This window comes from Dermacentor silvarum, chromosome 4 (genome assembly GCF_013339745.2).
Source record: "Dermacentor silvarum isolate Dsil-2018 chromosome 4, BIME_Dsil_1.4, whole genome shotgun sequence".
NCBI lineage: Eukaryota > Metazoa > Arthropoda > Arachnida > Ixodida > Ixodidae > Dermacentor > Dermacentor silvarum.
In genome coordinates this window covers 154773999-154800252 of record NC_051157.2, presented here as the reverse complement: position 1 = coordinate 154800252, position 26254 = coordinate 154773999, and the positions used below count along the sequence as shown (strand labels likewise).

Below are 26254 nucleotides of genomic sequence, written 5' to 3'. Positions count from 1 at the left end.
ACGGTGAGTCTGATGGCGCAGGTCTCCAAACTGGTGTCATTCTGGAAATTCATTCCAAATGGATACGCCTGACCAGCTCACTGGCTACAATTCGTAAATAGACCGATCCCACCGACCAGTTTCACGATGCTACAGCTGCCGTGGTGCATGCTGGTACTTTTAGTCATCCGGCCGCTCCAGACGCCCGGAGTGCCTGTGCGTCCCGTTTCCAAATGATTTTTGGCAATTTTTATGGTTCGTCTGGAGCCATTGTACGTTGGGAGGATACACCTGCTGCGTTCCTGGGTTCTACAACAACAGCACAAGGAACAAAGGCTTCCGATTCTGTGTTTCCTTAAAGAGCGAAAGCTTCGAGACACGTTGATCCAACAGATTAATAGGTGTTACTGGTAATACACAGCGCGAGAAGAAATAAGGGGACGAATAGCGGCCGCATTTCGATAGGGGCGAAATTCGAGAACACCTGTGTACTTAGGTTTAGGTGCACATTAAAGAACACCAGGTAGTCCAAATTATTTCAGAGCCCACCGCTACGGCGTGCTCTAATAAGATTGTGGTTTTGGCACATAAAACCCCCTGATTTAATTTTAATTTAACCTTTTTTTTATTTATGAGCCTTCCTATATTTGGAATAATATGTATATTTACTGCTGTTTATGTTAAATTCTTTTGTAATCAAAACCAACTCTTTTCTGTAAGGCCCTTAGGCCTTGAGGGTATTGTAAATAAACAAAAAGCCGGCAGATCCCACTCCCTCTGGCATGTTATTCGAAGCAGTGTGTGGGGAGCCTACCAAGTTAATGAAACGACCATGAGAGCACTAAGTCCTAGGCGGATGTTTCATGACTTTCACGTCATGAGTCCTCAGGAGTGCCTTTCGAAACGCCTAGGAGACCTTAAGGCGATAGCCTTAGCCGTGCTCTTGACTATGACTTCGACCATTAACATTTAGCCTTTTCCTTCACTTAGTGCCACATCCGAACCCATTCCATTGGTGTTTCAGTGTTAATATTTTTTCGCTGAGTCATTGTCATGACTATGGCCTCTACCACCATCCTTTAATGCTTCCTTCCTTTATTACCCATGTCCGAACCCATTTCAGAGGTTTTTGAGTGTTAATCTTTTTTGCTGAGTCATGCTCATGACTATGACTTCTACCACTATCCGTTAGTGTTTCCTTCACTTAGTACCCACGTCAAAATCCATTTCAGTGTTTTTAGAGTGTTAATTTTTTTTGCTGAGTCATTATCATTTTTGGTGCGTCATGCTCATGACTATGACTTGTACCATTATCATTTAGTGTTTCCTTCACTTGGTACCCACGTCCGTACCCATTTCAGTGGTTTTTGAGTGTTAATGTTTTTTTCGCTTGGTCATTGTCATTTTAGGCGGCTGTTTTATGACTTACATGACACTCGTGTCATAATATTCATGTCATGACCTATCATTTATGTTCGCCATACAGTCTTGTCATACTCTGCTAATTTTGGTAAATACGAAGTTAACGATACGGCCATGAGAGCACCAGACGTAGATGGCTAGATAGATAGATACTGTTAAAGTGGCAAATGTTCGACAAATGCTTCGCATTTAATAAATAGTGTTATAAGACTGAAAAACATGGCTTTCTTTATTTATTTTCACCTGCCAGCCTGAAGTTCTCGGGAGCTCAACTGTGCCACCCGAACATGAGCAAGAGGTTTCTGCCATCGCTAGCAGCAACAGCGATGATACTGTCTTAAACGGCTTAATCGACCAGTATGAATCACTGGTAAAAGTATATCGCGGCTGCTCATAATGGAGAGCGGCGTGTATTCACGTGCGCAAAAGATGGGACGCTCGCCTCACACCACGCAGTTGGAGTTTTCGCAGCAGCAAGCATACCATTTGCTTGAATGCAAATAAAAAATTACCAGTAGCTTGCACTGGAGGCACAATGCTAGAGACAGCGGAGCTGATTGGCACCTAGCTAGTCCTGGATTTTGGGATAGGCTAAGCACTACCAAGTTATCCCCAGCATTTCCCGGAATGTATTGATTATGTATTGATTATCGATTAGCTATTGATTGGCTATCGGAAGGTATTGACCACGTATTTGGGATAGGCTAAGCATTACCAAGTGATCCCCAGGGTTTCCCAGAATTTATTGATTATTGTTCTATTATCGATTAGCTATTGATTGGCTATCGCAAGGTATTGGCCACATATTTGGGCTAGGCTAAGCACTACCAAGTCATCCCCAGCATTTTCCGGAATTTATTGATTAGCTATCGATTGGCTATCGCAAGGTATTGACCACATATTTGGGCTAGGCTAAGCACTACCAAGTCATCCCCAGAATTTTCCGGAATTGATTATTGATCGATTAGCTATTGATTGGCTATCGCAAGGTATTGGCTACATATTTGGGCTAGGCTAAGCACTACCAAGTCAACCCCAGCATTTTCCAGAATTTATTGATTATTAATCGATCATCAATTAGCTATTGATTGGCTATTAAGTAGTCCCAACCATGCTTAGCCAGGATCTGCCCACATTTTTGTCCGCGGCAGATGGACTAATGGCCGGCTTAAACAGCTCGGCTGTTAAAAACACCGCCTAGCTTGCCTAAGAATTTCTAGATATTCGCTGCTACCGAAGCAGCATTTCAAACCTGTCTCCAACAGGTATACAAATCCTAGTATGCGCGTCGCTAAGCAAACATAACGTTGCAGTCACTGAGATGCACGTGTGTAAAAATAGCAACGCAAAATGACTGCGTACATCAGCATACAAAGCTCGAACAAATACGATACTCAACGCGTAATCAGCGGGTAACAACCGAAATGAAAGAGCAGCAGGCATTTTCAACCTTTGACTCGCATGCTACATTTCTTAAATTACATGACGAATTTTTCTCGGTGTTGGAGTCGCAGAGATCTCTGGGAAGCTCGTGCGGAGTACATAACGAGCGGGGACTGCGGTGGTGAGGTTGACTACAACCAAGATGGTAGAAGTGCTACTTTCGGAAAACCAGCGCATGCGCAGATCGGTCGGTGGGATCGGTCTATTGAAGTATGTGCCGTAAAGTAATTAAGAAGTTGATTAGTGAATTTTAATTGATTGGTTGAATATGGGTTTCTGTTTTTCGTGCAAGTAATGTCGCCTCTTCAAGGACTAGTATTAAGTTATTGGCAACAGGCGATTTTTAAAAATTCCATAAAACTTAAATTATCACCCGTATAGTTGAGCATCGACACAACGCAGATATAACGGATTACCAGGCATAGCAAGGTAAATATATAAGGTTTCTTGTCAATATCAGCGTGTAAAAAATGTATGCTTAATATGAATATCGGCTGTAACCGAGGTATTTTTCTGTTACGTGTAACTTCATCAATATAATGTGATTCACTTTTATTAGACAAAAAAAATTGTTCATTGCTGGTGGACAAGAACACCAAACCTCACGTAGTGAATTTCATGTCCCAACTGTGGCACCGATGATGTCAGTATGATTTCACATATGATAAGATGTATTTGTGGATTTCGGCAGTTGTTATGCTTGAAAATTGCACTAAGCTTTCCATGTCAAGTTTTTCTTTACTTCTTACCTTACCGTAATCTTTAGTGCTAAACACAGTGGTGGTCCAACTGCGCCATTTTGCTACAATTCTACTTGTCTGCGCCTTCCTGCGCCCACCAAAGTGCAACTTGCACCAGAGCGCCACCTTTGCCTTGGGCGCTACGTGGACATCGCAGTAGCGTGGCCGATCCCTCCGTTTGTGGACTGACCCACGGCTAAGCATTCCGAGCATAGGCGACGTGGACTTCGCGGCCAAGCTTCGCGCACGGAATCCTCGATCGGACACGCAGTTAAGCATTTCAGCACTCGATGTTTCTGAATTCGCGAGTAAGCATATCAAGTGTGGACTCCTTGAGCCCACGGCTAGGTATTTCGCGCATCGGCACTTGGGGCTGCACGACTAAGCACAACGAGCGTCGACTCCTTGAGCCAGCGGCTAGGCATTTCGCGCATCGGCACTTGTGACTGCGCCACTAAGCACATCGAGCGTTGACTCCTCAAGCCGCGGCTAGGCATTTCGTGCATCGGCACTTGGGACTGCGTGACTAAGCACATCGAGCGTCGACTCCTCGAGCCCGCGGTTAGGTATTTCACGCATCGGCACTTCGGACTGCACGACTAGGCACATCGAGTGTCGACACCTCGGGCCTGCGGCTAGGCATTGTTGTTGCACAAAATTGTTTTTCTGCATTTCTAGTCGATTTTGTGTTATGTCTGATTGCATAAAACTATTCTATGTAGTCTACAAGTGCTGTTTACATAGGCAAATAAAGTCTGTTTGCAACGTTTCCTGCCCTTGGCACGCGAGCTAAATGGCTCCAGCAGTCTGTCTTGCTTGTGTCCATTTGCTCTAAAGTATTTAACAACTGTGTAGTAGTAATAAGCTGCACCAAATGTCATGCACTTGCTTTTCTCCTGCTCCAACTGATCCAAAACGCAAAATTTTGTGCTACAGGACTGCTACAAAATGCTTATGTGGCTGCTCCTAATTTGCTTTCAAACAGCTTTTTCTCTGCTCCAAAAATTGCTCCAATTCTTAAACTGGCTGGACCACCACTGCTAAACATTAAACCCCTTAAGGGCTCATTTAAAAAACCTCACGGTACTAAAATGGCAAATTTTTTTGATGATGTAAAATGCTTCAATCACATCTTTAAAACACAAGAACAAGTCTGGAAACATTGTATGGCAAATAGTTTCAATCAGGTGCTTTTCCGACCAGTAGAGCCCTTCATTTGTCTTCCCTACAATGTCCTGGAGTATCAAGAGGCCAAAACAGACGTGGAATTCTTCATGCGTGATGGGAAACCACTTTGGGAAGCGAGAATGCTTGCAGAGATTTCTTGACTTCAAAAACTGAGATTCGTACCGGTTTGTTTCATCTTGTTCTCATCTAGAGTATGGTTATTGTCTTCTTTGCTTGAATAAGGAAACACGAAGTCACCATCTTCATGACATTTGCCATCATAATTTGACGGATAGCAATTTTCTGCACTAAAATGCCTCACGGATGTTGCCATGTTAGTTTGAAAGTGCAGGAAAAAAGGGACGGCACAAGAAATGCCGCTGCCATCTAGTGTGAAAAACCGTATTCATTAACCCTTTGAAGGTCGTATTATTTTGAAAAAAACTTTCCCAGATGGTCAAATTACTTTATTGCGGATATTGAATGTACAAAATGTATAAAGTCGGGAATAAATAGTGAAAAAAAATTAGAAACAGTATTTTGATGTCGGCATCACTCAGAACTCCAAATGTTCAATAATATTTCAGAGTGTGGTATTCCTTGAAACACGGTTTTACGCACAGCGCCTTATCGCAGTCTGCACACCAAAAACACCGACAGTCAAGATAGAAATCAACTTCCGCCGCCCCTGCAAGAGAGTGCTGACAGAGAGAAAACTCACGTTTGGCGCGCCTCGGTTGTGATCACGCGGCGCAACCGAAACCGCGTAAGTGCGTTGCCGCAGAGAGCGAGAATACCTCGTGAGCGGCGCTGATAAACAAGCTAAGACAGCACCAATCAAGATAGAAATCAACTTCCGCTGCCCCTGCAAGAGAGTGCCGACAGAGAGAAAACTCACGTTTGGCGCGCCTCCGTTGCGATCACGCGGCGCAACCGAAACCGCGTAAGCGCGTTGCTGCAGAGAACGAGAATACCTCGTGAGCGGCGCTGATAAACAAGCTAAGACAGCGCCAATCAAGATAGAAATCAACTTCCGCTGCCCTGCAAGAGAGTGCCGACAGAGAGAAAACTCACGTTCCGCGCGCCTCCGTTGCGATCACGCGGCGGAACTGAAAGCGCGTTGCCGCAGAGAGCGAGAATACCTCGTGAGCGACGGTGATAAACAAGCTAAGAGCAGCGCCAATAAAGGTAGAAATCAACTTTCGCCGCCCCTTCAAGGGAGTGCCGACAAAGAGAAAAGTCACGTTTCGCGCGCCTCCGTTGCGATCACGCGGCGAAACCGAAACCGCGAAAGGGGTGTTGCCGCAGTCTGCGTGACGCATGCGCTGAAACTAGAAATCAGTCCTGTTTATCTCCGCAAGGAGGTAGCACAAATGTCAAATGCTTCTTGTAAGTCCTAAAGGTGGCAGCACCTCCCGGTGAGCATGCATCGTCATTATGGCGCGAAATTTCAAACGGAGGATCGAAACCGTACCCGTACGGCAAAGACCTTGCAGGACAGAAAACCGCCGCCGCACAGATACGGCAAAAACCTTCAAAGAGTTAAAAGCGCTGGAAACAAGACGGCAACAGCGGCCATCTATATGTTGTAAATGGAGGAACACTATCACATCATCCGGTCTTCAAAAGCCATTTAGGAACTTGCAAAATACTCACGACGGGAGTTCGTTGTAAGCCAAAAAAAGTGCCGATTACTCATGACCGAGTTGAGGTCGTCAAGATCCCTTGAAGGGCTAAAGACCCCCTGTAGGTAGTGTCAAAATATATTAAGTCACAGGTGACTGGTGTGAGAACTGGAAGGTGCCCTTTGTGTCGGCATCATCTTTGAATTGGCAGCGCGATCTAAATATCACATTCCCCTCACAACTTACTATCTTAAAATTTCCATTTTAGCATGACTTTTTGAACCTTATTACATTCTCATTTTTTTTAAATGTGCCCTTTTTGAAGTTGTAGCAAATAGTACAAAGCTCCGTGAAATTTTCTTGTGGCAAAGGAATGGTGGTTGACTGTGTGCTCAGGATGATCCTGCGTCAGCTGGTTCAGTCGGCGAAGCGACCGGTGGCCTTCTGCTCAAAGTGCCCCAGTGCCTGGTGGACAGGACACCCTCGGGAGCTGTCTACATCCTGCCCACTGGATGTGGTGAGTGAAATATTTCTCCCAGTCATGTGTCTACAGAAAAAAACAAGCAGGCCGCCATATTTGCATTGGTTCAAAAGGATATGCTCTGCGCCTGAGCACAGCCATGAGCACAAAGAAAGCTTAGAGCACCGACCCACCCCGGCTAAAAAAAAGAGGTTTGCCCCGCAAAAAACACGCTAGCATACAGCAGGCGTCCAGGAAAATAACAGTGCGTGCTTAGCAGGCGACGCACTTCACACAGGTAGCACGGCACCATGCACCGGCACCATGCACCGGCAGCTACCGCATTTCAAGAAAACGGCGCCGGTTCTTGCTCAGTTGCAGGTCATTGTAAAAAGACATGCATGCTCATTGAAGAAAGCAAGCTGGACGAGTAGTCCGCTGTGCCGCCATGTCCTGTGCCAAACTTTCTTAGAAATTGTGCAGTTGCATTTGCGCTTTCACAAGGTCATGTGGGAACTAGAAATTTTTTCACTGCTTTGGAAAAAAATTTTAAAAACCTCAAAATGTGTATTTCAAGTAACTTGTACAGCCACATTGGTTTTATCTTTGTTGATAGTCGCCACACATGTAAAGAGAGGCAAATTTGTATTAGGCCATTATGCGTGCTACCGTTTAGCGCATAGTTATGCTGCATTCCTGCCAGGTACATACAGTCAACATCCGATTTTTCGGACTCCCAAAGGGCCAAGAAAATCTAGAAAAATAGGGCAGTCTGAAATAATGACTGCATGCCTTTCACTGCCCCCAAGGGCTCAAATCGCTACAGGCACGGCCAAAATAGCTCTGAAGGCCTGCCAGTACACTCACTAGGCGTATCGGTGCTCATACTGTGATAGCAGACGGCGGCTGCATGTGTGTATAATAATGGAATACTACCGTGTTCCGTAACAGTTGCCCCTTCCTACTCATGGTATGCTTCACCGCAGGGCTTCACGTATACTTCATTGCGTAAAGCTACTATATTGAGGCGAAGCTGACTTTTGGGAATCGGCATTATGCAATGCATCGTGCTTTTCGAGCTTCGAAGCCATTGGCGAGGAATACAAAAGCGCAGTCGACGCCATTGCTTACAGTGGCGAATGTTTCAATGAAAAACATGGGACCGAGCAGCGAGTAGCTTGGTAGCGGACTTCAGAAGTAGCCAGGCCTAGCTTTGCCACGGTAGTGGCTACGGCTGCCAGCGTATTTGCATGCGAGAGCCCGCGGGTTCAATGCGACGAGATAATAAAAATGGCGGTGGCGGTGGCTTCGATTAATGCCGTTTCGGACCTGCGGTCATGACAAAATATCTGGAATATTGGACAGCGAAGGTTTTTTGCGTCCTAAATTTCAGACGCTCTTACACATTGGCTCAATGGAGGTACATGGTGGTGTCTCGAAGGCATCTGAATTATCGAGCTTGTCTGAAAAATCGGTCTTTGACTGTATCAGTTAACACAAAAAAGTGTAATGCTTACAAATTTTGGGCAAGAAAAAAGCCAGATGCTATACATGCTCAAGACCCGACTTTCACTGTGTAACAAGAATTTTGCTAGCTATCGGTAACTTTGAAATCGGAATCTACAGTATGGCTTACTCTTGGTTAGGAGAACACCAAATTAATCTTCCAGCATTGATTGCAACTTAGTTCATTGTGAAGGTCTCAAAATTTTTATCATCCAATAGATTGTCTAATAAACCAAGTAACAGCTTTTTTTCTTGCTTCTGAAGCTGAAGAAATAGTGAAGTTATGTTGTACTGAATATTCTCAGTTTAATAGTGGGTTGTAATGTGCTCAGTAATAATCTTCTGTTGCTTAAAAAGGTTTGCTTGCTGGTTTTCCTCTAGAAAACAAGTGTTTTCCCACCTTTATCGCAGGTGTGTTCTGGACGTTATCGTCAGCTCTTTAAGGCCAATCTGTGCGACAGATGTAAGCGTGGACCTCACCGCTTCGCGCATTTGTAAGCACAGCGGGGGTTTAGCATGGTCGTCAGCGATGGTAGAGAGCTGGCACGTTTTCACTGTCAGGTCTGCTGTCGCTTACTGTTGAAGGGGCTGAAACTTTGCACGCTGGTTCCCTCTCTGTCCACATCTACTAACAATCTGTGCAAATGCATCTGTAGTGTAGTAGGACAGTTGGCGCACTAGTCGAATGACATTTTCGCGCCCGACATGTCATGTGACGCTAGTCATGTGACGTTTTGCTCGAAGGTGCGAGAAGAGACCGATGTGCGTTTACAAATGTTGTACGGAATGAGTAGCCATCATACAATGTCTTACCAAGATTGCGGCCACGAACAACATTGGTGCCATCCTGTACACTCGGTACCATTGCCGAAGTGGTTTGTCAACTTTTCAAGGTCTGCGTCGATGCAGCACCAAACCGCAATTTTATTCACTGACATCCGACGAAGCAACGCTGATTAGGCCTAACTGCCTTGGTTCCCAACTTTCTTGCATTAGGGCACCCCACCTGCCTTCCAAAAGTGCCCTAAAATCCTACCCTCCTGATGCAGATGTGGTGATTTTAATTTTAAATTCGAACTCTAATGTAAAAATCCACCGAAGGTGGGATAGGGTCGGACTCATTTTGGCCACTATCAGAACTGTAATATGCCATTTGCGGAACTGTTCCATGGTTACCAGCTTGGGAACCCCTGGCCTGGGCAATGTGCCTGCGTCAAAAGTTTACTGCTGGCTGATGTGATAATAGGGCGCAAGCCGCCACAGAAAGCTTGTCGCTAATATGCTTGTACGGTTTGCTTATTGGCAATTGTTCTCCAGATTATGCACACGGGTTTGACAGCTGTTAGAGCTCATTTCGGTCTATGGGCTACCAGCCAGCAATTACCACGAGCATGTGAACAAGTTTGTCTGTATGCCAGTGTGTAGATGGAAAGCTCCGTTGATGCAGAAATTCCTACACACACTGGGGAGTCCAAATCGTGTGCGTGAATCTACGTGCATGAACATGCGTATCCAATACGATTTGTGTGCCTTCAGGTGGGTTTTTCAGGTTTCATCTTTGTACATGCTTGCACGCTTTTCATACGCACTGGTTTTGACGCTGTTCCCTCTGTCCGCGTCACATATGGCAATTGGTTCGCTCGGTTCTGTGTACCTAGATGAACCCTGTACCAACGTTACTAGACTAGCTTCAGTTGTAAAACTTGGCGGCGTTGCGCGGCACCGCCACCCTCCTGCGCCTTCATGGCGCTGCTGTCGCACCCAGCTTCACTTCCCCACTAGCCGGCTACGCGAACTGGCCAAACGAAACAAGCGGTGCAGTGTTGGTGTATTCTGTGATTGGTTGTTGATAGCGGATTTCAGGAAGCATGTCATCCGCGAAACTGTAGGCTTCGCCGCCTTTGTTAAGGATATTAGCAGACGATGCCGACGTGCTGCATTCCTGGCTGCACAAACGGCTATCGAACGATGTCGGCAGTTCGGCGTGCCTCTACTTCTGTACTCCCAGCAATGCGACACTTCACTCGGCGTTGAACAGAGCGATTCCTCGTGCCAACCGGGAACTCTGCGAAATCCAAGGTCTGTGATTTACACTTTCATAAGCAGGACATCGTAAAGTGTTACGTGCACATTATCAACAGACAGTCGTCTGGTTGAGGTGCCACGAGACAAGTGGACACTTGCCGAGGGTGCGCTGCCAAAAATGTTCCTGAACCTTCCTTCGTACTTGTCGAACCAGCCGAAAAAAAAAGCAAACGAAGAGAGATGGTTTGGTGACCTGTTCTGGGCCATCTTAGAAGAGCTGTCAGAGAATAGGCTGAGTTGTGTTGGTTCCCCATGCACTTTCAGGAACTGAGCGCACGCATCATTCAATTTTTAACAGCTTGTTTAAGCTTTTCGTTTCCTCGTGTAGCGTTCGCAAAAAACTCGCCTAGCGGTGACGTCACTGCGCACAGCTGCGCCTCGCCTCACCTTGCGATAGCCAATCGACAGCCTATCAATAGCTAATCAATCAATAATCACTAAATTCCAGAAAATGCTCGGGATGACTTGGTAGCGCTTAGCCTAGCCCAAAGACGTGGCCAATACTTTGCGATAGCCAATCAGTAGCGAATCGATAATCGATCAATAAATTCCGGAAAATGCTGGGGATGACTTGGTAGTGCTTATCCTAGCTCAAATACCTTGTGATAGCCAATGGATAGCCAATCAATAGGTAATCGATAATCGATCAATAATCAATAAATTTCGGAAAAGCAAAACCCGTAAAGCCAAGACCAGGTAGGTGCCGATCAGCTCTGCTGTTCCCTTAGCCTTGCACCACTAGTGCAAGCTACGCTAATTTTCATTTAGTCACGTGCATGCATGCACGCATACCTGCAGGAACCTTGCATAAAAATTCATTTTTATGCAAGGTTCCTGGAGCAGCTGCGGGGATCCAGTCTTGAAGTAAAGGCAGCGAGGAAACGTGCCACACACGTTTCCACATGGAAGCCAACTCCAACGTGGAGTTGGCTTCCATGTGGGTGCAAATCATTTGCCTAGATTATGTCCCTTCTGTCAGTTTGGTCTTAGCTGTATACCTGGGGCATACAGTTGTTTTTACTTCGTTTTCTTTAATAAAGCATTAGTTGGTTTACAAGAAAGTTGTGCTGTTATTTTTGTGGATAATAAATTTGGTCTCACTAGCTGGCGTATAACTGCCACAGACTGTGTTAATTAAGCGCGCCCCGGTGATAAATTCAAGTGAGAAATCCACTTGATGCCCATAACCCTCCCGTCAGCCAACAGTGTCCGCCAAGAGCAAACATTGTCTGTGCCTTGTCAATGATTTGGTGATCTCTGTGTGTTCTCTTGATGTTGCTGTGAGGATTGAATCTGCACTTTTCTTGTATAGCTTAACCAGTGGCTTACAAGTTAATGTTTATTGTTTTCATGTTCAGTCGGCAAAAGACTGCAGTCAGCCACAACGTGACTAATGTGGCTCCGTCTCTTGTCACTGCAGGGTCACTGACTGAGGCTGTGGAGCAGTTGCTATTGAGAAGCGATGAGCGGAGGCCTCGTTCGGAGTTGGCGTTTGAGGCCCACCAGCCAGACCTCAGTGGACTAGTGGAAGAGAACGAGCGGCTTCGCCAGCGGCTGTCACAGCTCCACTCTCTTCAAAGGGACAACCGCCTTCTACGCGAGCAGGTGCGTTCTCGCCTGGGTGCGAACCGACAGAGGTTGCCACTTAGCGGAGAGAAGTATAGGCAGAGATATGTAAGTAGTACATTACGCACACAGTAAGGGCATTTTTTTCTTTTTTTACCAATACTGCAGGCAGCAAGTACTGCCCAAGCAGGAGAGACTTAACATATTAGTAGACAATGTTGAAAAGCGTCAACAGTAGTACATGCTACAGAAACACTGGACAGAAAGTTTCAGTCACGAATTACTTGATGAAAAGAATGCTGGAACAACTTCATTCGTGCAAAGTATGGGAGTAGTACATGCAACCTGAGAGTGATTACAGTGGAATCTCGATGATACGAATCTCACGGGGTCACGAAAAATATTCGTATTAGCCGAAATTCATATCATTGAAACACAAAACTAGCTAAAATTAAAGAGTCGGAGGTGAACTCACTCAAGCACACGCATGTAAAAAGCATTTACAGTATAGATTACTTATAATGTAACTTTTTATAGTGCAGAACAGGCTATAACGCGGCCTTTTCTGACTCCCGTTTACCCTCCCATACAACTCCATGTATACGCATACCGCTTACAGTGCAGCCGCTTGAGACGAAATACCGGTTATAATGCGGCTTCTGCTGGAAAATCTCGCCGACAAGGGCGGTAGCGAGCACCCACCGACGGGAGAGGAGATCAACAAGGGCGATGCGGAGGAGGAGCATGAGACGTGGAGCATGAGTCCAAGGGCGATAAAATCATCGCCGCGCGCCGTATGTGCGAGTGAAAGCGCGCCTTTCGCGCGGGGGACGCGCGCCTTCACGCACGGAGAGCGAACGCACAGCGGAGAGCAAACGCGACTTCCGTCACGGCCGGGCGCGCCAGTGGAGCCCGGCCCTGCTTTCGTCGCGCGAAAGGACGAGGGGGGGGGGGGGGGGGGGGTATGCAAGCAAGCATGCATGGAGGGAGAGAGGGAGGGAGGGAGGGAGGGGGGAGGGGCGACGCTGTGCTGTGTGGCACAAAATGCGCGTCTTGCAACTGGGCGCAAGGGTAACTGGCGACGCAATCTCCCACGCGAAAGGAGCACAGCGCAGGGAAGGCAGCGCAGGAGGGGTTGAGGGGGGGGGGGCGGCTTCTACTCTGCTAACAAATGCGTTCTTGTACTTTGCGCCTGTACCGGCTGTCGAGGTTGTCGCGCGCACCGCTGTGTATTGACGTGACCTAAGTCATGTCAATACACAGCTGCTCGATAGTCTGATAAATTCAGACTATCAAACACGCTCTAAACAATACTGTGTCTGACCTACTGTGACACCACTGTGTATTGACATGACCTAAAGATTGTGTGGTGTGATTGTACATCACGTGCCCATCTTGAAGGCAAAATAGTATTGACAAGATAGTATTATTTTTTGCCATGGAATGTCACCACTGCTATATGTGGGGTGAGGCTGTTGCTATTACGAAGTTGTTGACTAGTACCAGCATTGCGAGGAATTAGTGACATGAATTTCTAAGGACACTGAATAATAGTTTTGACCTGTTGGCTTTTATGCTAGCCGGTCAACAGGTCAGCAGGTATTTCACCTGTATGCTGTGTGGTTGGTCCCTGAATTGTAAACAAGCTTTTTAGGGGCTCCAAACATGCTTGTTTGCTTTTATTACATCAATAGGCAGTGATTTACTACATGTGGGAGTGTCCTTCCGCAAGAAAACAAAACTAAGTAATTTGTCTCTGCAGCTGTACCATAGTTCAATCTAAGCCACAGGCACCCTTGACAATAATACGAAGGCATCACACAAACATTTCCAATGAAATACGGCACATTACCAGTGCTTCCTAAGGTGGGGCTGTTGCGAAATAGTCAGTACAGCTATGTTTCGTCGAAACTAATCCAATTTCCAGCCTTAATTGTTCATGTTGCTTCGTTGCTCACTGTCACAATTGGTTTAAAAATGTTTTCCTCATGGAAACCAGCATTTTTTTTGCTTGTATATTGTACAACTTATTCAGGTTTAATAGTGCTGCATTGACCAGTGTACTTGCTGTGTAGATTAGCTGTCCACATTGTTGACCAACCAGGCTTCTTCACACGTGCTGTCTTTCTTCACAGAGCTGTCTCGTGTTTTAACACGTGATGCGCATGATGCGACTTTTCTTGTACGCAGGTAACTGAGCTAGAGAACAACAGTGCGGGTGAGCGGCGGCAGATCGAGGAGCAGCGTGCGGAGCTGAACCGCCTGGAAGGAGAGAAGCACTCGCTGCTGGCCACCCTGCAGTTGCTCCAAGAAGAGCTCAGCCACCTGGAGCGGGCATCCTCGTCGGGCTGCGACCCTTTCTGCGGAGCCAGCAACTCGTAGACACTCCCAACTCTCGCAGTTGCGTTGCTTCACGCGCTGCGCACAGCTGCTGCAATAAATGCAGAAGCCGTCCCCCGGCAAAGTCCACATCAAAAGCTCTCGACGTCTTGCCGTGCGACGATTACCATTCGTGCGCTTCATGACACCACTGCAGAAGACGCGAAGCCTCGACTACATCCACATTAGCACCTTCCGTGCCTGTCTTCAATATGGCGTGACCACTCCTGCCCAATCCCTGGAGCTAGTGAAATTGTGATCCACGATGTGTCAGCCTGTTCCTGGAAGCATTGCCACTCGTTACCGTGACAGTGCATTACTTCTGGCTCACTTGCGTCACCTTTGCAACATCAAGGACTGCATCCACCTGCTCAGCTCCGAAACAAGGTGCAGCATTGGAGAGGCATATGCCAAACGACTTCACCCTTTCGTGGGAGAACAGCACTTGATTCGCTGCACCATCCTGATGAAGTCTTCTCCGACCGGATTTCCTTGTTCTGGATTCTGTCAACATTACAAGTGTTATGGCAACTGCTCAGGAGTTTCAATAATATTGCCTTCATAAGTGAGATGTGGAAGGCATCGAAAGAGAGAAACAGAACATCATCCTGTATTGGATTAGCGGAGTTCAGAGCTGCTGGTTCACTCGCAGCATGCTCTCACTTCTGCTTCAGTGCATTTTGAGGTAAGATGACAGTGTCGCTCGTCACCCAAACTAATGTAAGGAGCAGCATCTACCTGGAATAAGTTCCCATTCCGAAGAAGGGGTGGTGGATGCACTGCTCTCGTTTAATGTTTGTTGGAAGGACTGCTTGTACGCCTGTTCACTGCTTCATGAGTTTTGTTTTGCTGAAATTCACTCCATCACCTTTAGGCCCTTGTTACTTGTTGTTCAGAGTGAAATTAAAAGAATGCCAGCTGTACGACACGCGTACAACTGCTGACTGAAGTTCTTGGAACACATAGGTCGTGTGTTTTTTTGAGCAAACCCCCAAAAATCGAGGGATGAATCATGACCTACTCTGCGGTTGAATAATGTTGTACAGCTCACTTCAGGCAGCACAGCCAGGTCGCTTGGAAATAAAGCCACAAGGCTCTTATCTTCCAGAAACATCTTTAGGATTCTTCACAGCATCATGTACTATCATTGACGAATGAAATGCAAGCATGTTAGTTTTAACTAGAACATTCTTTTATTTCTGCCTTAGCTGCTTCGCGGTGCCAACGTGTTGTTGGCTTGTACGGTTAGTCTGAGGCCTACACTGTTCTTGCCAATAAAATGTGAATTACAGCATGAAATTGCACTCAAGCTATTACTCGTAGAACATGTTTTAGTTAATATTTTCTTTATTTGTGTTTCATTGGTCCATGGTAGTACACCTCAAGATGACAGCACATGGTAGCCTTTACATAAATACACTTTTAGGGCCCCAGTGATTGTCTGTACATGGGGTGGCCAGACACACATTCAAAGAAACACAGATTTCACAGTGTGGTTAAAAAGTCACAGCAGAGGTCGGTAGTATTGAGTATTTTACCATAGCATAACCGTTCTAGCATTACCGTTATAGGAATACCACATGCTGCTAACTGCACAGGCACGGGATTGTTTACTTCCAAGGTGCAGTTGGGGGAAGCGGTAGTGGTAATGGTAATTGTAGAACAGTAACACAACACGAAAATACTCTATCGACTGCCTTTTTACTGCTTGGCCTCCTTGCTGAGAAACACTAGTCTAGTTTTTTAGAACAGCAGATGCAGAAGTTCAGGAAAAGAGCATCATTCGGCATAAGCAAGCACGATAGCGTGCAATTTAGGCTGGAAAGTGGCCACTTGCTACATAAGCTGGCTACAAGCTGCAAGTACGCCATAGAAAATCTGCACAAGTTTGACCACCTCACGTTTCTGCTAATATAACAATTACTCGCCATCTCCTTATCTTGTATGAACCCTTCTGCCAGCTCCAGAGAACAATAGTATTATACTTGCCTATCACATGAACATGAGAGAAACACTGTCCCACCAATGCATTAATCACCTAGCCTTTGCTGTTTTACCTACAAAAGGCACAAAAGATCGTTCTAGGGAGGTCATGGCCACATGACTTTCCTGCTTTTTTATCAAATCTGCCAACAGTGACGTTTGTAGCTCCTGCTGTAAGCATGCTAGCATGTTTGGTTCTCTGTGTCGTGATAACTGTGATGCAAAAGTAATGAGAGGCCTTCAATACTAAGGAAGGTTCTTGAAAAAAAAAAAACTGATGCAACAGATGTGCTGAGCAGCAGTTTTTACCTTTGCAAGCTTTTCTGGGTGATTTGATTTTTTTTTTTCCTGACAGTGTGACACATGGTCATGAGGCTATCAGCACTTATTTTAAATGTGAATGGTGAAATGTGGGGATTTTATGCAGTTTAGCAGGAAGAGTGTACAAGGATTTCAGATCTTAACACACCGTGACCATTGCTTCCGTCACATGAGAACTGGTCATTACTCCTTATATTCATTGTTTTTTGGTAGATTGCGCCAGACAAATACGTATCATCACTTGCATTATGGCTTACGCTCATAGATGATGTGATTTGTTACAGGCCGGCTTTGTTTTTATTGATGCCTGTACTGCCGACATTTGGCATTGAAGATGCCAGCAGTATTTTTTTTTTTAAGTTCATGTTTCGGCAGCAAAAAAGCAATGTTAATGGAAGAAGTGAACCCCTGTGAGCACTTAGGGCACAGATATAGTCTGGCGTAAGGCAGGCGTGTGGGATTTGCGACACAGTTATGCTATGCTAGCAAAAAGTGAACGCCCTGCAGTCTGGCGTCACGGTGCAGCCAGCATTACCTGGAGGCGCTTAATGTGCTTTGATGTGGCAGGCACGAGAATAGAACATACCCGATCTCGCACCACAGCCGCTAGACCAGAGCTTATCGTGCTCTAGCTTGATGCGTTGAAAGCATGTTGGCCTACAGTGCCTACAGTTAGGGTGCCTTGAAGAGCCTGCGCCGAGTATGTGCGTTTGCCAAACTCCGCACTGGCTAACCGTGAACTTGTGCACGTGCGCTAGGGCAACAGCTGATCGCTGCACTGCTGTGGGCCATGCTCAATGCGCTGGCGCAAATTTTCAGTGACCCTGGCATCACCTGCTAGGTGTATTCGTCTTCACAGGTCTCTGCCTGGTGCGCTGGAAATGTCGGACTATATTCGCACCTTGAGTGCAAGTCAAGAGCCAAAGATGGATGTTGTCGCTCCTTAATGTACCTCTGTGGGTGGAAGGTTATAGTGGTTACATTCGCAGCCTTAGTAGTAGTAGTATCACATAAGTATAAAAGTATAGAAAAAAAAAACATTGAAAATGCCTGGTACGTGAATAGTAGCCTTAAAACTTAACATTCAGGAAGTGGTGTTGGTGTTGTGCATGACAAGACAATCTTGTGATGCATCTTAACTTTGCCTTGACCATAGTAGCAGCTGTAGTCCCTTTTCTTGGGAGCTTTGAGCTTGCAGCCAGGACATGATTGCTGAAAGAAGTTATACTGTAGGCCGTCAGTGTAGCGTCGTGTTTCATGTTAATGTTATTTCATGTTGGAGGTTGGCCCTATCCAACTTAAGCAAGCAGGATTGAATTGCTGAATGGTTGCTTGATGCATTGTTCACAAGTAGAGAGATAATTTATTTGAAGGAAGGCAGAGAGGTCGGCCTGAGCTAGCCTGCTCTAGCCTGCTACTCTGCTTAGGGGGAGGGGGGAACGGGGGACATAAAGGCTGGATGAGGACTTATTCAGGTTTAATAGTGCTGCATTGACCAGTGTACTTGCTGTGTAGATTAGCTGTCCACATTGCCGACCAACCAGGCTTCTTCACATGTGCTGTCTTTCTTCACAGCGCTGTCTCGTGTTTTAACACGTGACGCACATGATGCGACTTTTTGTGTACGCAAGTAACTGAGCTAGAGAACAACAGTGCGGGTGAGCGGCGGCAGATCGAGGAGCAACACCTCGATCAAAGGGGGGCTTTTGTAATATACGCGTGACCGTGCACTTGTGGTGTTGTGGGACCGACAGGACAGTACTTGCCATCTCACTAGCTGTCGTCTCAGCGCTCGGAACCAGAGTAATTCTTTAGTTCACAAGTATTCTTTGTAAGGATGATAGATGATATTCTGGTGCCCAATGCTCACTTGCCCAAGAACATTATTACAAACTATACAGAATGCAAATATTGAGTAATGTCATTGGGCTAAAGTGCATGCGAATTAAAAATAGAACAAAAAAAACAGACAAGAAGGACACATGCTAAGAACTTGTCTATAAACAAAGCATTGGCCCTATTCAGACGAAGTTTCCTAAGAAGCGACATAGAATCTTAGATTGAAATTCCAGATTATGGTATGTCAAAACATATTTTTATTCAGTATGGCCATAACACAACATAGTTATTCATCTGAACGATAGCTGGCATATCTTTTAATGACAAATTATTTCTTAGTGCGTGTCCTTTTCCTTTTGTCTGTCGCTCTTAAGCTGCTGCATGTTATGGCATCTACTGGTTGTTAAAAGGCATAATGCATTCCTCAGGCAATTGCCGATGCTTTCATTTGTAACATTGTAGTAACCCACAATTTCTTACTTGCCATCTCACTAGCTGGCGTCCCAGCGCTCGGAACCAGATTAATTCTTTAGTCATGTTTTTGCGTTGATGACATGTGATCTCTCTAGACATTGCTAGTAGAGCCACTTATCAATTTGTACACATTACAGGTTTCTAAAGTTTAAATTATGTCCATCTCTTATTTTTCAGCGTCTCAAGAATAAAACAAATACTTGCCTAAGCAGAAGGCTAAAAATAAACTATTACATTGGTGTTACAGGCTTCCTCTAAAACCACTGCCAAGCAAGAATTATGTGTAAATGGTAATTGTAGTGTAAATTCATGGTGAATAAAACAAATTCTTGCCGAAGCATATAGTTAAAAATGAGTAATATACATACTGATGTTTCAAAAACCCATAGCCTGTACTGGTTGCTTGTTCAGCGCTCCCACATCTTATTGCTCAGGCATCTTCAGTTAGTTGTTTTTGACCACTATGAAATATGGTTTCAGATTAGGTTGACTTTAAAAGAGCAATTTAGATCCAATCCCCTGGTTCTGCAAGTGCAGTCAGCTATAATGTGTATTCCAACTTTTAGTAGAGTTCATCTTTCATAGGCATGTTTTGTGGTTTCACTGTGGCCCAGCCCTTGCAGAAGTTGGTAATGAACGATCATTGCCTCAACCTTAACTATTCAAAAAAGCTAAGCATCATTCACGTGGAAGGTAGTGCCCTCTAGCTTGAACATGGAAAGGATCGAAATCTGGCTGCTTCAGTGCATAGGGTTCGAGTGACCAGCTGAAAATAGTATCATTAGTTGATTACTGCTCTTAATGTAAATTTCGTGGCCTCACTGAACGTAACAATGCAAGGCATCGAAGGAAAAACTAAGATGGAGAAATGCATACTTTGTCATACGTTCTGTGCATTACACTTCGAGCCGCAGTGTTTGTTGAAGCAGAGCCATAATTTTCTGACCTGTCTTTCTGTAAAGATTTTTCTGCTCATACTTGCTAGGAATAAACCGTGATGAAATGTGTTATAGATGTATACTACCTCTATGTGTGAAGTTTGAATGGCTATCTCTTTTTGAAATGATAGTAGCTCACGGTTCATCTCATCTTGGGTCCTGCTCTTCAATATGTAGCTGGGGCTTTCTGCAAAGATTGAAAGTAGGTTTTGATCTGACAGGAAATGAACGGAATGCGGTTTGCTTACAAATCTGTTCCCTGTAACTGTATTAAAAGAAAATATTAAAGCAAATCAAAATGTGATGAAAATGCAGACAGACAAACACAAGTGCTAAGATACAGACCAGGCACCAAACGTGTATCTGCCTCGTTACCATAATTGCATCATAATGTGCACTGTTTCCATCATGCTTTCCGCCAGGAATGACTGCATCCAAGCATGTCATTAGTACTGCCAAATGGACAAGCATTAAAATATTTGACTGGAACTTGCAATGTGTATCTTTGCTACTCGCAAAGTTATATCAAGGCATCTAACTGTGTGAAGCTCCTGCCTTATCTATGTTAGCGTGAAGATTTCAGCAGTGAAGAGCGTAGGATGTGCATAACGGCATATCTGTGCCGGAGTATTTATGAGAATGTGTGACTGTTGCTTGTAAGGAAAGGTTGAGACCACAGTGTTGATGAATTTGCATTTTTTGGCGCTTGTACTTTTGTAAATGCCAAAATGTTTTCCTCACATAGACTGGGACTTGTTTGATGGCCTTGTTTCACAGTGACTTGCATGTGCTTCAGTGCAAACCATGTTTGCATGTTCTCATGCTATACTATTGTTTCTCTCAAGAGCGGAGGAATTATTTTGACATCATCTATGGCGAAGTCTCCTAGTGGCAAGCATAATGTTTCAAGCTGTGTCACAGTGGGAAATGTCACATGCAGCTGGCAGAGTGTGGCACGGTGTCAGACTTCGTTGAAACCATGCTATGACAATAGAGAAAGAAATAACTCCCCACGAATTGAAGTTCTACAAAACTATTGGGACCCACAAACCTGCTCCAAATTTCTGAATAAAAAACTAATCATTTGCCAAGGAACAGAAAAAAAAAGTGTTCTGGATTTATAGATGCAATTCGCCTTTGGTTCTTCATGGGTCAGTGATTCAAGCCAGGGATTTTGTTTTTAACTACCCTCACTATCGTGTGTATCATAAGTCTCCTGAATTTGCATATTTTATGCAGCTTTGCTGAGTAGCACCACTCCTTGATCTGTGGCCACTGCTATCTGTCTTGTTATTTAAAGGCAGTTTTGGTTTCGCTTCGCAGATGTGAGACCGCCTTCCCCACTTTTCACAGTTTAAATGTCAGTGGGAACTACATGGCAGCATTTTCATTCTGCACTAGAATCTCAGTGATGAAAACTGGTGAATGTCTTCAAGGAGGAGGGCAGATCTTGGTGGTACTTAAGTTGGACTTTAGGAAATACTTTGGGGAGGCTTTAGGATATCGTAGTTGGATTGGATCTCAGTACATAAAGGCATAAGCTATTTGCCTTTTTTTTTTTTTTGTCGGCAGCTTTCTGTAGTGATGTGTTGCACTGTGAGGAAAATTGGATGATTGTGTGTTATCCAAGTATGTATTTAAGCTAAGAGCTAGTGAAAGCTGACCATAAGCTGATTCCTCACTTTTTGCATTGTGTCACTGTGCTGTGTAGTCATCTTATAGCTTCCAGGTTGTCCACTAGTCCATGCTTGTTTGACATTCAATCCATTTACCAAAATTTATACTACTCAGTACTCTGTCGATAATACATTCATGCTAGTTCCATTATTGCAGCTTTGCAACATTTAATGCAGTTCCTCAGCATGTTTTTGTAAATCAATTGGAAGTCAATGTCTTCATCGCCTCTCTGCTCTCGTGCCTGACGTTTTAGTGGCAGATATGTCCTCCAGAAAGTACCAAATATGTGAAGATGAAGTTCTTCTAAAGTATATACTTGGAGAACAAGAACAGCAGATGTGAAGAAAGCCTTTATTTCCCTGTAAAATACACACTGCGTAAGCAAAAGAGAGTAGCAATAATTTGATTGCAAGAGGCTTCAAATAATGATTTTTTTAAGAGCAGTCAACAGGGTATCGCTTGAAACAGAACAAAATGAAATACTAACTCAAGAAAAGACACAAGTATGCATGAGCGAGCAAGTACAGAGCTCAGCGGTTGAAATGCAATACTCTGAGTGCACAACTGCTGGAAGGTTTTTGTGCCACTGGTAGGCGCTGGGTGCGCCGATCTGATGCATTTTTTTGTATCAAATGAAAGCGAGTGCCTTTGCGATAAATTATGACTGCATTCGGTCCCCTCAGCCATCACCCAGCGTTCACCGGCGGCACAAAAAGGATCTACCACTATGCAGCTAGAGTATCGTGTTTCATTTGCTCAGCACTGTACATGCACTGTCAATGTTATACTTTTTCTTGCATCACAAGCGTGGATGCGTACAAGCTAGCTTAATATAATCACAACCTTTGCAGTGGAACTGTTCATTAGTGTGGCCAAAGATTTGGAGCTATGAATTGATATGTCCTCAAAGCAACATTTCTATAAGTGTTTCACATTGACATGTTATTTTAACACTTTGAAACAAATGTGTACAAGCTTTTGAAAAACTAACAAAAATTTGCAGAATACAGTGTCGGCAGTGTCAAACCTACTTTAGTTATGGCCGGAAACTTGTATTTTTCCAGTTTTTCCCTTTGACTCAGACTACACAGAGGTGAGGGGGAGGGCTGACTATACTCAACAGTCGTATGAGTAATGAATGACTGCCACGTTAGAGCAGGGTCACTGTCAGATGTTGCAAGGCTTTTGAGAACCCTCCTTTGTGAACTACCATGCGCAGATCCCAAATAATTCTGCCTTGGAATTCTTGTTGGCATAGTTGCTCAGATGATGTTCTAATTCCTTTGCCATCAGCCTTCATTTGCTGTTACATATTTTTTTAACACTTGTGAATAAGGACAGTTTGGCAGCCTGCTCTTCAACATGTTTATGATCTTCCGTCGATGAAGTGAAACTTGAAATTTTGTGTGTGGTGTGTGGAGAAAATGGTGTGCAATGAGTATTCTACATCATGCTGTGCAGAGTTGGCATTTCTTGTGAAATTGATGTATGTGCGTATGTTTGTATGCTTGCATGCCGGCACAGGTGCATGCATTTCTTGTGCAGAGGCTGCAGATTGTTAATTTAATTTGCTCCCATTTTGCAGGCTGTGTGTGAACTTAGGTAGGTCCTGTTTTCATTAGAGTGTGGCCTTAGCTCAAACCCGAGTGTAAAGGATTATTAGAGCACTACATTGAAAGGTTGTACTCTTTCCAGCAATATGTATGTATGTATTATAGGTTACGAAAGTACTGCTGGGCACCTGTTCCTTTGTGTGCTTAACGAACAAAAATCTACCACTCTGCCTCTCTCTGTCTCTTTGATGTTGAAAGCTGTGCACTTTGTTAAAGCTGCTACACAACCTGTACTACCGGTGTGTACCGTGTGGTGATCAGATGACTTGGGTGTGTTTTACAACACATACGCAAAGATGTTTTCATCACGATGTGAGCAGGGCACTCATTAGAATGTGCGTTGTTTTTGTGGAGCAAGCAATTATAAGGACAAAACTCTGCATTGGTGGCTGTGTGAGCACGTAGGTACATACTGTCTCACAAGGAACTGCGCATGTAGAGAAAAATTGGGAGACACCATCTGGTAGTGCAATACATGAGCACACTTGATTTTCATGGTGAAAGCAAAGCACTAGTAACAGGTTTGTTGCTGTTGTCAGCCACCAGATGGGCCCAGCATGCAGTGAGCATTAGGGGACGTCAGTGCGCACCTCCTCCCTCATGGTAGGGGAGGAGGACATCGAGGCACCGTAGTGAGCATAAGTTTTCTGATAAGAGGAGGGTTTTGGTAGTAAATCTCCGTGACTACATGCATGTAGAACTGCTACACTTACTCAAAGGCCAAGTCAACACTATGATCCAAATTATGTTTCAGCCATTAGTTACCATAACTTTGGCATCACTAGCTTTCTTGTAGCTGTTGAAAAATTGTTTTCGAAAGGAGGCCAACCAAAGCTTTGCGAAGCAAATTTATTTTCATGCACTCGGGTCTGTTTGTTTATGTGAGTTGTACCAGACACTGTGATGACTGTTGAAGGCACTTTGTCAAGCTGCCTGACAGCAAATTATAATGCGCATGTGATTTATTGAGCAAGTGGCATTAGCTTTTCATGGATAGCAATTGTGGAATACGTATGTGATTGCCAACCAAATTCAGTCTTCCACTGTGGAGAAGCATTTCAGGCAATTAATTTATGTATGATCTTTCATAGGTTAATTTTTACATGTGGCTTTCAGTCCCTGCGCGTTTGTGAGAGGAGGGGACTTGGTGGTAATTCAATTCTTGTTATCATTATTCTCAGCTGTTAGAGCGCTGAACTGTTGTATTTAGCCGGTTCAGAGTTGTGGGAATCGTGCTTCCTCGCTGTACACCAATTCCACAAACAGATGATGCTGGAGTTACAAATTTTTGTTTTGTTCTACTTAAGCATCTCAGCAAAATGTGAAATTTGCATGTTGTGCAGCACTCTTGTGTCAAGACAGAACGAACATGTTCAGTAGTGCTCGCTGCACGCAAGCAAGAAGTTGTTCTGTGATGGCAATAAAAAGTGACAAAAACATATGCAGTGTTTTCTTTGAACGACTCAAACGCCCCAAGAAAATTGTCCTGTTTATGTATTCGCTGCACGAGCTAGAGCATTTGTAGTTACAAGCCCCCACTGCACCAAGTTTTTCAAAGCGGAGCTCTCTTTGCCTCTTCCCCTCACTCTGCGGGTGATGGCTGCCGCTGCCTTGCCCATTATAGAACTTTGGGCACTGGCTATGTGCGACTGGGAATCTGCCACTGGACAGGTATGCGTCTGAGTAGTCAACCCGGGACACTGGGCATTTGAACATTCTTGTGAAAAAATTCATGAGCCATTCCACTCTGTGAAGGTGGATGACCAGCAAAGCTGTTTAGTGCACAACAGAGGTGACACAGAATTTTGTACAAAGGTATAAACATATTTATTGTCCTGATCGGTGGTCATCGTGACGATAGGTACGCACACACATTTGCGTATCAGCTGTGCATCACGTAAGACAATGAATGGCTCATACCCCATTATTAAGCAATGGCTGATACCCACGTAAACGCGGCCTCCCCATTACGTCGACAGAAAAGTGAAATTCTACACTGGAATGATACGTGGCGACGGAGTCAGCTGTGGAAGAATACGATGACGAACACGGGAGCAGTGGCACGAGCGTGGTTGCGCCGAGGGGCGCCAACGAGCCAGCTGTAGAAGATGACGCTCGAGCCATTGCTGAGGATGATAAATTTTCCCCGTGGACGCCATGGCCTAGCCATAGACAGCTTCACTGTAAATAAAAATTTATCTAGAAGGGTATGGTTCCACTGGGCAGAGTGCTTGAATAGACTAGCAGAACAAAACGCAAGAAGCTAATGAAGTCGGCGTCAAAAGCTGCCGAATGTGGGGAAAGCACTTAAGGGAGCAAAATTGGACAAAAGTGTGCATTGTGCTACGCTGCAGTGAAGTCGACAAAAGAAGCAGCCGAGTGTGGTGGAGAAAGTTAAGTGAGTGATGATGTCAGAAGGTTTATTGAGAGGGTGGCGCTTTGGTCAGTTGTTTGGAGGAGATAAGTAAAAAGATGCATCGTTGAACAGAGCACCTGCTACCAGGTGTGGTATCTGGCGCAATAGCCCCGACGTCCTGGCGAAAGCCGGAAGAATTGTAGGTTCCAGGATAGTCTTCTAGACAGCCCACTGGTCGAATCCACTCATCGTAGCTGGCGATCTCTTCCTTCCGAAGGTGTTTGAAAGACACCTTCGAAAGACCCAGCTGCATATTTTGAAAGTTTCTGCCCCATATGTTAGCACCGGTAGAATGCAATGATTGTACACTTTTCAATGACAGTGGTAAGCTCCCAGTTAGGATTTGGCAATGCCTGCCGTATGCACTCGAACCCAATTTTATTCTGTAAATTTCTTTCTCATGATCAGGGTCCCCTGTGAGTAATTGACCTAGATAAACGTACACCGGCCCTTTACAGACTGAGGCTGACTGGCGATCCTGAATTCTTGTTCCCTTGCCAGGCTATTGAACATGATGGGGTGGAAACTTGGAGGTTAACAAAGAAGCTCGAGAACAAGTTAAGGACCGCACACAGAGCGATGGAACAAAAGTGTTAGGCCTAACGTTAAGAGACGGGAAGA

The 26254-nt window shown here is 44.9% G+C and overlaps 1 protein-coding gene across 1 annotated transcript in view; it reads left to right on the top strand.

Annotated features, from left to right (window-relative positions):
* Positions 1-24656, top strand: part of LOC119448996 (UHRF1-binding protein 1-like) — a 112875-nt gene extending 88219 nt beyond the window's left edge. Inside the window, 3 exon segments of the mRNA XM_049666603.1 lie at positions 6773-6893; positions 11848-12032; positions 14184-24656. Of these exon segments, the coding sequence (XP_049522560.1) occupies positions 6773-6893; positions 11848-12032; positions 14184-14375 (498 nt within the window). The 3' untranslated portion in view covers positions 14376-24656.
* Positions 24657-26254: the final 1598 nt, after the last annotated feature.